We start from the raw sequence: 16,158 nt of genomic DNA, 5'->3' as shown, positions 1-16,158 counted from the left end.
TTCCATTCATCCACCCAACCATCTTGCACAGTGCACATTCTTTCACCCGTACTGCATCATATGCGCGTTGAAGATCACATCCCAACTGGGCATAGCTTCAGGGGGGGCCACCTTGGACAACTTTTTCAAATATCCCTACCAAACTTCAAGCATGAATCTAGGTTACGATAGTTTAATATCTTACTTTTTAATTTCTACAGATATTTACACGTTATTTGGCAATTATAGGATTTAAGACCAGTTGAAAATAAAGCGCTAATTGGATCCTTTTTTATTTTAATTTATTTTTGGTTGGAATAAAATTAAATTTGTATAAAAAATAGTTTATTATTATTATTTATATTATTAAAATTATTATTATTATCATAACTGTGTTAATATTACTTTTATTATTAAAAGTAATAGCAGTGATGGGTAGTGGTAACGTTTAATATAAATTTTGTTTGAAAATTTTTTGCTTTGCGTTTTTGTTTAGTTTTCCTAAATACTCTCGTTTTCGTTCGCGTTTTCCCCAAGGTTTTAAGTGTCCACTTTCCTGTTCAAACGATAACACGCAATCACAGAATTGGTTGATTTGCATCTCTGCTGACAGTATATATTTTATCAGGATTACTCAAAATCCAGTTTATGCAGACGACAAAATTTTTTCAAAATCCCATGTCATGAATTTCTGAAAATAACTTTATCACGCTGAATTTGAAAAGCTGCAATTGTGTATTGAAAGAAAGTTGGAATTGATATGAATTTGTATGTTTTCACATCTCACGAACAAGAAGGCAGATGGCTAACAAATACCTCCAGCACTCCGTTTCAAATCTTTTCAATCTTTCAAGTCTTTTTTTTCAATATCATCAATCAATTTGTCGTTCAACTCATGATCAGCTTCACAATCGATCCATCAATCAATTTAAAAATCAATTTTACACCATTTTTGTAAACTTCAAAAAAACAAATTTCATTAACATCAAGCGTTGGCATTTCATAATGTGAACTGTTTGCGGTGCGAGCTGTTTGTGATGTGAATTGTCTACGAGTGCCCTGCATACGAGTGCCCGCGCATATGTACTTATGTTAACACTTGCAGCTTTACAATTCGTTTATTCTATCGGCAGTTCCACGGATTATTTCAGCTCTAATTCATTGCCGTTACATGAAACACCTGTTACGAATTATTATCCGTTTAATGTTTTAGCAGGCTAATAAATAAATTAATTAATTAATTGGTTCATTTAATTATTCATGTGAAAACTAATTTTAATGAAGGCTTGTGTCTCCTGGCCATGCACCTGGACTCCCTGATAACGTACCTGACTGTTTATTATCTTAACTCTCTTTTTCCAGGTTTGTTAATTTGTTTTATATACACACACATAATCACACATACACAAAAACGATCACACGTGTGCACACACAGTCACACACGCCTACAGAAACGATCAAAAATAAATGCGGATATCTATAAATTAGGAGAATTAGGTGTGCCCAAACATGTTTGCTTTCCTTGCACCTCCTGTTGCGAGAAGAAACCTCCCTCCCAAGTTGCTGCTGCCCACCCGCTACCAACATCTGATTCTAAGTCGAAGAAATCTTCCTCCATCATGATGCAGAGCAAAGTGCCTGCAGACGAAGCTGCCAATGCCACTCAAAATGCATTATTGTTGGAGAATCTCAACTTGAATGGTGTTAATTTATATATTCCTTTTGTTGTTGTTATTATTGTTTAAAATTTTATGATTATACTGATATTGTTGTTTTTGTTTGTGTTATTTTGAAAGTTGTTCAAATTTTTATTATGTTTTGTAATTGTGGTGATTGATAATTGTGATAATTGGTCTTTTCAGCTTCATCGTAGTTTTCGATGTTTTGGTAAAAGTTAGACATTTTAAGGAAGCCTGTATTGATGCAAAGTTACATTTACAAATGTACACCGAGTCACTCTCACTCGCTAGTTTAAATATGACTTGGTTTTAACAACATTTTCCAAAATTACCTTGAAGTGCTTTAAATTTTTTAAAGCTGACCCTTTAAGCATGACGAAGAACAGCATGTACCACGAGCCAGCGCCCTTGAACGCACGAGAGGGCATCTCCATCGTGAACCTGGTCAAAAAGTTCAAGAAGAAACTTCCTGCGGCTGTGGATCACCTGACGGTCACCTTTTACTACGACCAGATCACATCCTTCCTCGGTCACAATGGAGCCGGCAAGACAACTGCCATGTGAGCTTTTAAGGGGATTGGATGGAGTTTTAAATATCTTTTTACAGAATTCGGAAATTTAAAAAAAAATTCTCTATTGGTTCGAATATAGATGTCAAGATAGTTAAATATATTGTTGGATTCTTTGATAAAAATTTATGTTATAATTTTCAGTTGAGAGTTTGTGGAAGTTGGTAAATATTTTTTCATTGTTTAATTGAACAACGGAATGCATAATTAAGCAACACATGAACAGCATTGCACACATGCTCACAAAGGTCGATAATGGCGGGTATGTTGAGAGGTACAAGTGGGAAAGTGTTCGTGGATGGATACGACGTGGAGTATAATATGGACGAGATTAGAAGAAACTTCAGTCTGTGTCCTCAACATGATCTGCTGTTTGATCCGTAAGTTGTTTGGTTGGTTGATTGGTTGGTAGGTTGGTTGATTATTTAGTTTATTGGTTGATTGGTGTGTTAGTTGATTGAGCTGTTGGTTGGATACGGTGTTGGTTGGCTGAATGCGGAGTTGGTTGGCTTGTTGGTTGGATGAATGGTTTATTGTTTGGTGCAAAACATAATTGATTGATAAGCTGATAGGTTGATTGAAAAATTGGATAATCCCTCACCATCTGTTAACTTAATTGATTGATTAATTTTTTAGTTGGTTGGTTAGTTGGCTGGTTGGCTGGTTAGCTGGTTGGCTGGTTGGTTGGTTAGTGAGGTTGGTGGATTGGTTGGTCGATTGGTTGGTTGATTGGTTGGTCGATTGGTTGGTTGGTCGATCGGTTGGTTGGTTGGTTAGTTAGTTAGTTAGTTAGTTAGTTAGTTAGTTAGTTAGTTAGTTAGTTAGTTAGTTAGTTAGTTAGTTAGTTAGTTAGTTAGTTAGTTAGTTAGTTAGTTAGTTAGTTAGTTAGTTAGTTAGTTAGGTAGTAAGTAAGTAAGTAACTTTGTTATTTAGTAAATTAGTTAGTTAGTAAATTAGTTAGTTAGTAAGTAAGTTAGTTATTAAGTTGGTTATTTGATTGGTTGGTTGGTCGGTCGGTCGGTCGGTCGGTTAGTTAGTTAATTGATCGATTGAGTAATCGGTTGATTAGTCGATTGGTCAAACAACTTGTGAAGTAATTTGGTGATTGAATTTTTGTTTGTATTAAAATTATTTTAATGCAGTTGTTTATGATGGATTTATAATTGACATTAAATAAGTTAATTAATTATCTTATTATTTAATTAAGCAATAATATATTTATTATTTTGTTTATTCATTCTATCACGCATTTACCTGTTTACTTTTTTTATTGATTTTTTCTTCCATTTATTTGGTCCTTCATTCATTCACTTGTTTTTATTCATTCATTCATTCATTCATTCATTCATTCATTCATTCATTCATTTATTAAACCTTCCAACCAAAATCAACCAGTTTGACCATTCGTCAGCACATGCTCTTTTTTGGACGGTTGAAAGGCCTCACAAAAGATGAATGTCTCACGTACGTCTGTATATCTGTTCATGTGTGTGCCTGCGTGTGTCTGTTTCAATCAATAAAATAATTAGTTTGTAATGCGCTATTTCCGCGATGTTCAACAGCGCTCTTCAGAGAATTTTGCTAACAGATGGGTCTTGGGATCCGCTTTGAACTCCGTAAGAGATAGAGAAGTAGTCAGAGCAGAAGGTAGAAACTTCCAGAGAAAAGGGCCAGAAAAAGCAAACGCAGATTTAACAAAAGAGTGTTTAACACGAGTTAAGAAAAAGTGAGAACAAGAAGACGATCGTAAACCGGGGCGTTTAGGTTCAGTTAATATATCTAATAAGTATGATTTGTAGTGAGACTTAAACATTAATGTGCAAATTTTTAGATATTATTCTCTATTTTATAAGGCGCCAGTGCAAAAGAACAAATTATGGAGATATATGTAAAAAGATAGGGACACGAGCAACTAGACGAGCAGCTGAGTTAAAAAAGTCTTACTTGAAGGATAGAGTGTAGAATCAGGAAGACCATAATAGAGCGAGTTACAATAATCAATCCTAGATAAAACTAAAGAAGTAACAAGAAGGAAAATTGTAGGATCGTCAAGAAAAGGCAAAAGTTTTTTACTCTACGTAGATGAAAGTAAGAACTTTTAGCAACAATATTAATCTGAGAAGAAAAAGACATGCTAGAATCAAAGATAAAGCCTAGACTACGAAACTTGTGAGAAACATCAAAAGTTTTAGAATCAGGAAGGTAATAGAAGGAATAGTAATAGTGTTTAAATTTATTAAAACAAATTTAGAAGGGTTAAGTTTAAGACACATGGAGTCAGACTAAGCGATAATAGGAGAGAGACGTAGAGATAGATTATGAAGAACACTATTGAGATTAGATGGAGGAAAAGAAGTATAAATAAGGATAGAAAATAAATGGAAAGGAGCCAGGGATAGAACCTTGAGGTACTCCAAAAGTAAGGGTAGAGGAGTTAGAAGCAGCATTATTAAAAACAACAGAAGAAAAACGATTACAAAGATAAGAAGAAAACCAGGATAGACAAGAATCAGTAATATTAAAAGAGTGATTTAGCAGTCTCAAGAAGATAGTATAATCAACATTATCAAAAGCAGAAGAAAAGTCAAGAAGAAAAGTAAGATTACTATTGTTATTAGAGAGGATGTCATACTATTATGTATTTTTAGTAAGGAAGTTTCAGTGTTGTGAGGAGATCTGAAACAAGATTGGGATACAGGTAGAAAGGAGTTTGAGTTTAAATAAAAAGATAATTGATTATAAACTACTTTTTTTATTATTTTAAATATGAAAGAAATATTTGTAACAGGTCTTATATTAGATAAAGAGGAAGGATCTAAAAATGAGTTTTTAAGAATAGCAATATCAATATAATTCTTATAAGAAGTGGGAAATTTAGAGGTGGAAAGAGATAAATTAACTAATTTGAAAATGATAGGATAAAATATTGAAGAAAATTCCTTAAGTAAATTGGGAATTAGATTTAGGGAACAAATTGTAAATGACAAAGAGTTAATAATTTTAGTAAGTTCTAAAAGAGTTATAGGAGTAAATATTGCTATTACTGTTGTTACTAATTATATTCATTTTATTGATAGTTGTATTAGAATAAGATTTATTGCGCTTATTGTAAAATCAAAAATTAAAGTAAAAGATTCGTCGCCGGACTACTCTCGCCGGAGACAAAGTATTAGAAAGACTTGAGAGAAAGTACCTAGATTGAATGAGGCATAATAAAGATAATAATAATGAGGTAAAGAAGAAGATAAATTTAGTAAAATAAAGAAAAGAACTCATTAATCCAGAAGCAAAAAATCAAAAAGCCTTCCAAATTACAAAAAATTACCGGGTACGTGCCGCCATCTCGCTAAACACAAACATGCTACACTTCTCATGTGTCTGTTTGTATATTTGCATGTGCTTGTGGGAGTGTTTTTGTGAGTGTGTGAATGTTTGTGTGCGTGCTTAAGTGTGCGCTTGCATGTGTTTGTTCTTTTTACTGATTGCTTAAAAATTTCTCTTCAAATTAATGATATATTCTTGTTAGTGAGTGTAACCGATTGACCTTGGATTTGAACCTGTTCAACAAGATAGATACTCCCGCTAAAGAGTTGTCAGGTAGGTTTGTTGTTGCTTGGCTAATTTCTGACTGATTTGTTGTTGTTATTGTGGTCGTCATCGTCTTTGGTGTTGTTCGTTCGGTAATTGATTAATATCAGTGTCATCACTGGTTTGTTGGGCTATAATTTTTTGTTTCATTATGACTAAGTCTTATTGCAATCAAACAACCAATCAAGTGTTCAATAAATTAATTAATTAATCAATTGTTAGTTCGATCAATCAATCTATCAATTAACTAGGCGGGATGAAGCGCCTTCTTTCAATCGGTCTGGCCTACCTGGGTTCACCACGCATTATCATCCTTGACGAACCATCAACCGGGGTGGACGCCCACACGAGGAGGGCCATCTGGAATCTTCTGCAGGCCTACAGGGCCGGTGGGTGGTGGTTCGTTAGTGGTGGATGTGTTGGTAGCTGTACGTAGGTGTTGGTTGTATGTTGGTGGTTGTATATTGGTTGCATGTTGGCTATACCTTGATAGTTTTGTCGGTAGACCTAAACTTGGTAATGGATTTTTGTTAAAAATGTAGTAATAACTGTTTTAATAATTATAATTGATGTAATGTGTGGGATTGTCAAATGCTCTCTTGGTCTAGCTTATTTGTTTTTGAATGTAATAAACAATTATTATTTATTTAACTAATTGTTATTTATTTAATTAATTGAACCAATCAGCGATTCATCCAACCACTGGAGCACTCTTCCACTTCATTTCATCGTTCAATCCATCAAAGGTAGGACCACTGTCATTTCCACCCACGCCATGGACGAGGCGGACATTGTCAGTGACCGCATCGCCATCATCTGGCATGGTCAGCTCTGCTGCTCGGGCTCACCAATGTTCCTCAAAAAAACTTTCAGCAAAGGGTACAGACTCACTATTGAACTAGATGGTTGGTTGGTCGGTCGATTGATTGATTTGTTAATAAGCTAGTTCAATCTTCGTTTTGCGTCCAGAGACCCGGTTTCCCGAGGTAGGACGTTGTTTTCTTTGCCATCAACTTTTTGCGCCAAATTAGACGACCACTTGTATCCATTTCATTTAAATTTAGAGCTTTCATGTCTTGCTCGATTATTTGCGACCAGGACTTCTTTGGACGGCCTTTAGGACGTGTGCCAGGTACTTCAACATCTGCAAGAGAAGTTAGGGCACTGTTTCTACTTCGTTTGACATGACCAAACCACCGCAGACGGTGTTGCCGGCATTCGTCCTTTATATCATCTAAACCAGCACGACGCAGGATTTTGGTGGATTTGATGTAGTCCTTCAGACTAATTCGTTGCATCCATCGGAGCATTTTCATGTCGGTTCGTTGAAGTTGTTGTTCCAGTTTGGTTGTCATTGGCCATGTTTCTGCACCATATAACAACACCGAACGTATCACAGATTGATAAAGTCTTGATCGTAGTGGTAGTGGGATGTCACGCCGCATCAATATAGAGGCAAAGAGATGCCATTTATTCCAGGCTGCACGTATGCGTGCTCGAACGGCAGCTTCAGCTGTTCCAGTACAATCCAGAACATCCCCTAGATATTGAAACGATGTGACTTTTTCAACCTTAATGGCTTCAAAAACATTGTTATTTCGAATTTGTTGTTGTGGATTGATGCAAGCAGGACAAACAAAATTGGACACTAGATAAAGTACCAATTATTTTTGAACAACGTTTGTGACACCACTGGTTACACTGCTGACACTTGATTGAATTGTTACCTACACCAGCTTTACAAACTGAACAGGGCCATTGTCCAGTAGCTGTGGATTGGATGGGTTCACCAGTGTTCATTGCTTTGGTTTTGCTGATGTTGACTTTGAATCCATGATCGGCGAGTCTGGTGTTCCAATCTTCAAACATCTGTGCTGCATTCTGCTCAGACGTGGCTGTTAAAACGATATCATCAGCATATATTAGATTCCAAATGTCACCAGTGCGTATCGGTTTTGTGATTTCTTCCATCACAGTTATAAATAACAGTGGACTGAGAATCGAGCCTTGGTGAACTCCAACGCCGATGTCAAATGGATGCTATTTTTTTCAGCTTACAAAAGATAATCAAATATTTTAGTAAGTTTAATATTTATTTTTCTGATGTCATCTGAAGCAGTGCTGCTTTTTGTATCAACCAAGGTTTTAAAATAAAAGCAAGGAAGAAAAATGTTGTCATCTGCTCTAACTTCGTTAGCTGGCAACATCCTCGATGAGAGGAACATCGAGAATGTAACTTTCGGATGTGCAGCAGCGAGGGAGACTTGTCTAAACATAACTTACCGATAGACGATAACCACCGTTTTTTGTCACATATTACTAATCTCCAACGCGTTGTTCTAGCAAATAGTTTATATTACAAAGTAGTGTGTCAAGGAGGATGGGATGTTTCACCTGAATCATCAAATACACAATTAGTCTATTTTATATTCACTAGCATTAGAAATAAAAGCCGCCGATGTTCTTTTGTCAGCTCACAGTAAACAACTGATTTCTATCTAAATTTAATTTTTTTAGAGAATTTTCCACAGAAATTGTCTTTCATTTAAGCTTATTTTAGGCTTAATAAATGCTTGTAACGTTAAAATTAACTGCTGCCAACGTCTTTTGTTGTGTCTAGCTTGCTTGTGCGCTATACAAAACCATGCTAGAACCTTCCGATCTCACATCCACACACAATCACAGACTCCTCACACACTCACGCACGCTCACACATCTCATCTTAAAAGGTCTCACGCCTGATAGAAAAAATGAAAGAGTGGAGAGAGTGACGTCACTGATCGAGAAGCACTACCCGGATGCGAGCCTGCTCATCCCTCCACGTGTTTCCAACGAGGCCACCTACCTGCTGCCACAGTTCGAAGACAGGAGTGACTTCCATCAGAAACTCTTCAACGCTCTCGAGAGCAGCAAGGATGAGATGATGATCAAAAGTTATGGCCTGTCCAGTCCGGGTCTCGAAGAGGTTGATGATGAGGATGAGGATGGTAGTGATGATGATGATGACAATGATAGTTGATGACAATGATGATGAGAATGAAAATGATGATGATGACAATGATTGTTATAGTTGTGATGATGAAAGTGGTGGTTATGATCTGAAAAAAAAGTTAGCGTTGACAAAAAAACCAATCACGCCAGGTCTTCAATCGCGTGAATGAAGAAGCCGAGGTAGCTGCAGATCCAACTCACGTTGAAGGTTGGTGCTGATGATTCAACCCAATTAATATATCCTGTCAATAATTCAACCAAATTACTATATCCTCTCAATAATTCAACTAAATTAATATATCCCATCAATAACAGAACTAATCATATCAATAATTCAACCAAATTAATATATCCTCTTAATAATTCAACCGAATATGATTTTTATGGGAGTCAACCCTAGATAAGCATTTATTGCTAGGCTGACTCATTCACTTTTTGTTAACAAAATGGATTAACAAAAATAAATAAATAAAAATATCAAACGTCGGCCACTAAGGTTAGTTGAATCGTTGTATTCGTCGTAGAGTTATACCGTTAACTCGGTTTTTATTAAATCGTTTTCTCTTTCGAGAGGAACTATTGGCAATGAAGAAATCGATAAGATGTTATAACGTTGATGAAATAAAACAACAAAGTCATAACCCTTCTTGTTATTCATCTTTATTCTTTACAATAAAAGCACACTGACTTTTTTAACTTTCAACTTCGTCCGTCTAAGTCATCTAAGTTTCTTTCTGCAGTTTGCAAGTATTTTGATTAACCTTTGGCTCTATATGATGAAATGTATGGCATATTGAGTGTGTGTTATCTGTGCATGTAATAAACTTATATACTATGCTGAACCATCGCTCCATTAAAATATTCTATCAATAATAATTCATCCAAATTGATATATATATATATATATTATTATTATCAATTATTATTATCAAACACTTATAAAGCGTCTATTAAAATAAATATCTCTCACAAGCGCTATCGAAAAAAGAAAAATAATAAACGAACAGTGAAATAATGTACATCAATAGACGATATGATACAATCAATTACAATCGTTCATCGCAAATAGATAAGTTTTCAAATTCTTTTTGAAATCAACAATGTTCATCTTTGACATTCTCATCGACATTGGCAGACTATTCCAGACGATTGGCCCTGACACTGCAATGTCTCTAGACGATGTCTGCAGCCGCGTAGTTGGTACAATCAACAAATTGACGTCATCTGATCGCATGCGTCTGCCAGTCGAAGACAGCGGCTTCTTTATGAATCTATCTGCCAGGTATTCTGGGAGTTGTCCGTTTATGGCCTTGTACATAATGACGCATATTTTGTAAAAAATTTGTTTCTTCACTGTTAGCCAATGGAGGCTATTCAGAATTGGCGTCACATGACCGTATTTTCTGCCTCTAACAATCACCTTTGCAGCTCTGTTCTGAATAGACTGGAGGTCAGCGATAGACCTTTCTGGCAGCCCATAAAACAGACTGTTGCAATAATCCAATCTCGAGTGGACAAACGTATGTACCAATAATTGTGTTACAGTTTGATCCAGATATTTTCTTATTCGGTATATTTGTTGAAGTTGTGCTGAACATGATTTAGATTGCAATTTTATGTGGTCACAAAGTTTCAATTTAATGTCAAAAATACATCCCAAATTGGTAGCCTTCTTGCAAAATTTTATCTCATTATCTTCAATCATTATTGAATCAATTTTGACTTTTGATAGCTGCTGCCAGGTGCCCACTGGTAAAAACTGTGATTTATTTTGATTAAGTTTTAGACAATTTTTTGACATCCATGTGTCAACTTCAGCCAAACATTTTATTAGTCTTTCAACTGCACTTTCGAACTGATCTGGTTCACTGCTGACTATTATTTGAATGTCGTCGGCATATGCATGATAAGAAAAACCAAAAGTATCAATTATTACATTAAATACATCAACTGTATACAGTTTGAACAAAATAGGTCCAAGTATTGAACCTTGTGGCACACCGGATGACTTTGTTTTTACACTAGACAGATGCCCTTTGAAAAATACCTGTTGAGTCCTTCCAGTCAAATAGGAGTCGAACCACTTGATAACAGTTCCAGCAATGCTAAAGTCGTGAATTAATCTGTTCAATAGAATTTGATGATCGACACAGTCAAACGCTGCACTCATGTCCAAAAATGCGAGTAGAGCAATATTCTGTTTGTCGATGGAGGCAAATAATTCGGACAAAACATATAACAATGCCGTCTCTGTAGAATGGTAACGTTTATATCCAGATTGATGAATCGGGAACAAGTTATGTTTATTTAAATGATTTACAAGTTCACCTACTACGACACGTTCTATGATTTTGGAGATGAAACAAATGTTAGATATTGGTCTGTAGTTCCCGAGCTCATTAAAATCTGCGTTTGTTTTTTTCAAGATGGGTATCAAGAAACAGGAAGTGCTCCATCATACAAACATAAATTAACTATACTTGTGAGAAACGAGATGAAGAGGTCTATATGTTTTTTCAAAATGTGAGTAGGAAGGACGTCTAACATGAAAGATTTAGATGGCAGATTAAGAACATTTTTTTTTACATCTTCTTCTGAAACCACTGCAAAATTTGAAAACAAAGAGCCACTGTTTAATTTAAATCCATCAAAAACTGGTTTGTCAACTACTTTGATGTCTCGTTTTATTTTGTTGATTTTTTCTTCAAAGTGATCAATAAATTGAGAACAAGTGATGTCTACATGTTCCTGAGACGATTCATTATCATAATTTTTACAAATGATTTTATTAATTACTTTCCACAAATTTTTAGGGTTTCCGTCGTTTTCCTTTACCAGTGTTTTCCAATAACAATTTCTTTTTTTAGAGAAACATTTAGTTTTATTTCGCAAAGCAGCAATCCACTCACTCCGACAGACAGATGATAAATATTTTCTATATTTCCTTTCTTTCTGTCGACAAAGTTTTTTAACTGCTCTGCATTCATCATCAAACCAAGGAGTTATCAAATCGCATCTGTGTTCTATAAAGTGAAGAGGCGCAACTTTATCAACAATCATTGAAAAGTTCAAATTCAAAATTTACGTCGTGACTCTGACATGGCTTTGATAACGGAGAATTTGCAACATACGAAAAAAACAGATTTTCATCAAGTTTTTTCCACAATCTAGCTAATCTGCGAACTTTTTTAAGATATATTCGTTTAATTGGTATGCTAACATGTATCAAACTGTGGTCGGAGTACACACCACTAGGAAATATATTACTAATTGAAACATGAAACTCACTGGCTCACTGATCAGGTTGGTTAAATTAAACGTTTTAAGTAGATCAAGTAGTCTGTTTGCGTGACGATCATTGCATCTTTCAATGTGAACGTTAAAATCACCAACCAACAATATGCTTGAACTTAGGAGTGTTATGTTATCTAAAACTTTTGGCAATTCTTCGAAAAATAATGCATTCACTTGAACTGAACCAGGTCTTTATAGAGATAACAAAACAAAATCTTTACTGTTTATAACAAATTTGAGAGCGACAACTTCGAACGTGTCAAAAGGAGGCAGGTAAATCTTTTTATATTTGAAGTTTGATTTAAAGAATACTATTATTCCCCCATGATGCGGATCATTCAACGTCAAGAAATCAACATATCTAAACCCAGGTGGCATCGATGACTTTACTGATACATTTTCTGTGGAACCATGCCACGTTTCTGCCAAAACAAGAATGTCTAAGCCGTCTTGAATCATTTCGTAAACTTTATCCGAGTTTGAATTAATTGATCTAATGTTTAACATTCCCAGCAATACATTACAATCACTCATCACATCATTTCTAGACATCACCTCTTCCGTGCCTATGTTACTGGTGTGTTTTGTTTCGTTTTCATTGAAAACGACACTATTTTCCATCTTCCAACCGGTTCTCTGACCCGGAATAAAAAACCTCGTTTTTCATCAGATTCCAATTTCTTAGCTTTTTCAACCAGCATCTTGTATTTCTGTCTTTGTTCTTTTGTTAAGTCATCGCTTAGTCCAATGCCTGCATATTCTTCAGCCACGTTTTTCATTATTAAATTTTTGATCCCAATATTTTCAATTTTTACCAACAAAGGTCTGATTTTATTTTCATTCTTCTTACCAAGCCGTGTCATCTTGAGAATATTTTTTTCCGTTACATCATCTGTTAAGTGTTTAAATATTGTCTCAACATTAGCACGATCGTTTTCGCCCTCTTTTAAGCGAAATATAATCAAGTTTGTTTTTTTCCTTTGTTTCATTCATTTCAGCAAGAGTTTTCTGTATTACCTTGACCTCATTGTTGATGCTGTCTGCATTTCTCTTTACAATGCTTGCAAATGTAACAGTCATTTCTTTCTTCATACTATCGATTTCACTGCGAAAACCGTCGTCAGAGCGGTTAACCTGACTAACCTTGTTTTCATTCGAGTTTATTATTGATTTTATGTTTTCAATTTCTGATTTAACCATCATGTTCATTTCGTCCAGTTTATCTATTTTCGACAACATTTCGTCTTTATTTACATCGAATTTTGCTAACATTTCATATCTACTGGTATTAATTGATTTTAACAACGAATTCATATCAATTAGCTGATCTAAACAACTTTCACAAAACCATTTCAGGCCGCTGCAAATCTTTAAAAAATCTTGAATATTTTCAGAAAACTTTGTGCTGTCATTGATGCATTTGACGTGAGTGATACATTCACAACGACTGCAATGTATAGCCTCTTTAGCAGGAACAACTTGCATACATTTAACACATTTACGTAGAGACATAGTTGTAGAAGGCTTTATAACCTGATAGCACAAACACGTGCCTCAAGCGAAATTCAACTTATTACGATTAACTAAATAACGAAAAACCGAACTATTTAAAACTAGATAACTTTGAAATTAATTACTATGATTAATTCAACAAAAACGATTAGCTTTGATTATCGACATTTCTACCAATAAACAATCATTTTTTAAATATGTAAAAAACAAACAGTCATCTGCATGTCCATAGACACATCACCCACTGAATAGTCAATAGAAGATTTATTGAATGAATAAATAATTGATTCAATCAATCAATCTACGAATGAATGGATGAATCACTGAATCAATCAATCAATCAATCAATCAATCAATCAATCAATCAATCAATTAACTATTCAACTACAAAGATGAGAAAGCCTTCGAGATGTGCCCTTCTTACCCCCAAAAGGTTTCCGTTGGCCTCTTCGCCAGCCAGATATTTGCTCTGTGTGTTAAAAGGTTTCACAATTTCAGGAGGAGTTTCAAGATGTTTGCTTTGCAGGTGTTGATGGGGATGGCGGTGGCGGTAGAGGTGAGGGTGATGGTGATGATGGGGATGATAATGATCAGGGTGCGGATAGTGATGGTGGTTGTGGTGGTGTGAATAATGATAGTGGTGATGTTGGTGGGGATAGTGATGATGATGGTTGCAGAAAAAATGACGATGGTGATGATAACCACAAGATCCTCCTCCCTACTTTCCTTTTTTTTGTATTTACGAATGGTACTAAAATGCAAAACTTGTTCATGGTGAGTGTGACTGGGGCAGGAGTGGAGATGACCCCTTACAACTTACTCGAAAGATCCTCAGCTCCTCACAGCACATTCTTTGCGTTCGTTTTTGTTGTTTATAAAACTGTTTTTATTTATTTCTTTGAAACTATTAATTTTGTTCTTGTCTACAAAAAGATTTATACGAACATTTTTTGTTCAATTAATCAAATATCTGTTTGATCATTCATTCGTTTATTTGTTTTTTTTTAATTCTAATTGTAATGTGTTATTTTATTAGGATTGCATGAACGAGACTTTTCATCATTGTTATGAAGTGAATAAAATATAAATGCAGTCAGGCTCGCATCACGCTATCCATGAGTTTCTATGCAACGCGCGCACACACACGTGTACAGGTTGCTTCTTTAGACATGCAATGGTTATTCCGCTTCTTAAAGGAATAAGATCATGATGTCAATGATATTACTAATTACAGGCCGATTTCATATCTAAGGTAATGAAAAGAATTGTCGCTGAGGAGCTGCTAAACCATTTGTCTAAAAATAATTTGTTACATATTAATCAGTTGGTTTTAAGAAATATCATTCAACGTAAACGGTCTTGCTACATGCTTTCTCAACTTTGTGCGCAGCGATGGATAACCAATATGTATCGCTGTTGTTTTCCTAGACATGAGTGCAGCTTTCAATCGCGTGGATCGTGATATTCTACCGCGGCGATTATGTGAGAGTTTTGGTGTCAAGGGGACAGTACTCTCATGGTTCAGATCATACTTTTCAGATCGAGCTGAGCAGATTGTTTATAATAAAACCTGGTCTAAAATTAAAAATATAAAGTTTGGTGTCTCTGAGCAGGTTGTTGTTGGGACCATTACTGTTTCTGTTGAGATCCTGAATGTCATCAAGTCTTTTGGATTCACAGAGCATGCTTTTGCTAATGATATACAGATAATTGTTAGCTGCCCGCCGGAGGAATTTGATAAGATGGGCAACAAATTAACACGTTGTCTGGCAGAGGTCAATAGGTGAATGATTAATAACAGATTAAAACTTAATCAGAGTTTAAAACTTGTGTTATAAGATTTAAATACATCAAAAATTTGGCATTTAGATATTTGATAAATAAAACAGCACGAAGAGTATTCCTTGTCAATTTGCAGTCTGATGAGTCAACTTATCTAGCGATACAGACAAGCCAGTTAAGAATAGGATCTAGAAATTTCGCTGTTTTAGCTCCTAGGATATGGAACAACCTCCCAAGCCATTTACGAGGAATCCTAGTTTAAATCTGTTGACATTCAGAAGATATTTAAATGCTTATTTGTATTCAACCTAACAGCGCTTTTGATAAATTTTACATTTTAATTGGCGCTCTATAAGTAGTGAATAATAATAATACATACATACATACACACATAAACACATGCATACATACACACATACATATATATGAATTCTTAGGCTCTGTTACAAATTTAGGCTATAAAATCGATTCAAGGTTGACAATGGGCTCACATGTTTCAGAATTGGTCAAGGATTGTTCTTTCCAACCGCGCCGGATTCTTCAAATACGAAAGTTTTTAAAAATGATGCTCTCAAGTCACTAATGCATGCATTTATTAACACTAGATTGGACTATTGCAACTGTTTTTCACACGGAATATCAGATAAATGGATTTCGAAGTTGCAGGTAGCACAAAATCAGGCTGCGAAGATTGTTGGTGATTTAAGGTTTGACCATGCCTCTCCAATCTTATGGGATTGCATTGGCTGCCTATAAAGCAAAGA

The 16,158-nt window shown here is 35.2% G+C and overlaps 1 protein-coding gene across 1 annotated transcript; it reads left to right on the top strand.

Moving 5' to 3' along the window:
- Positions 1-2,045: 2,045 nt before the first annotated feature.
- On the top strand, positions 2,046-6,761 carry HELRODRAFT_91013 (hypothetical protein; the record flags this gene model as incomplete). The annotated part of the gene is made up of 6 exons (XM_009033539.1): positions 2,046-2,218; positions 2,476-2,607; positions 3,623-3,691; positions 5,754-5,824; positions 6,067-6,208; positions 6,566-6,761. 6 exons carry the CDS (start codon positions 2,046-2,048, stop codon positions 6,759-6,761), a joined length of 783 nt encoding a protein of 260 aa, XP_009031787.1.
- Positions 6,762-16,158: the final 9,397 nt, after the last annotated feature.

This window comes from Helobdella robusta, assembly GCF_000326865.2.
Source record: "Helobdella robusta unplaced genomic scaffold HELROscaffold_93, whole genome shotgun sequence".
NCBI classification, from domain to species: domain Eukaryota; kingdom Metazoa; phylum Annelida; class Clitellata; order Rhynchobdellida; family Glossiphoniidae; genus Helobdella; species Helobdella robusta.
This window is presented reverse-complemented; position numbering and strand designations above follow the sequence as displayed.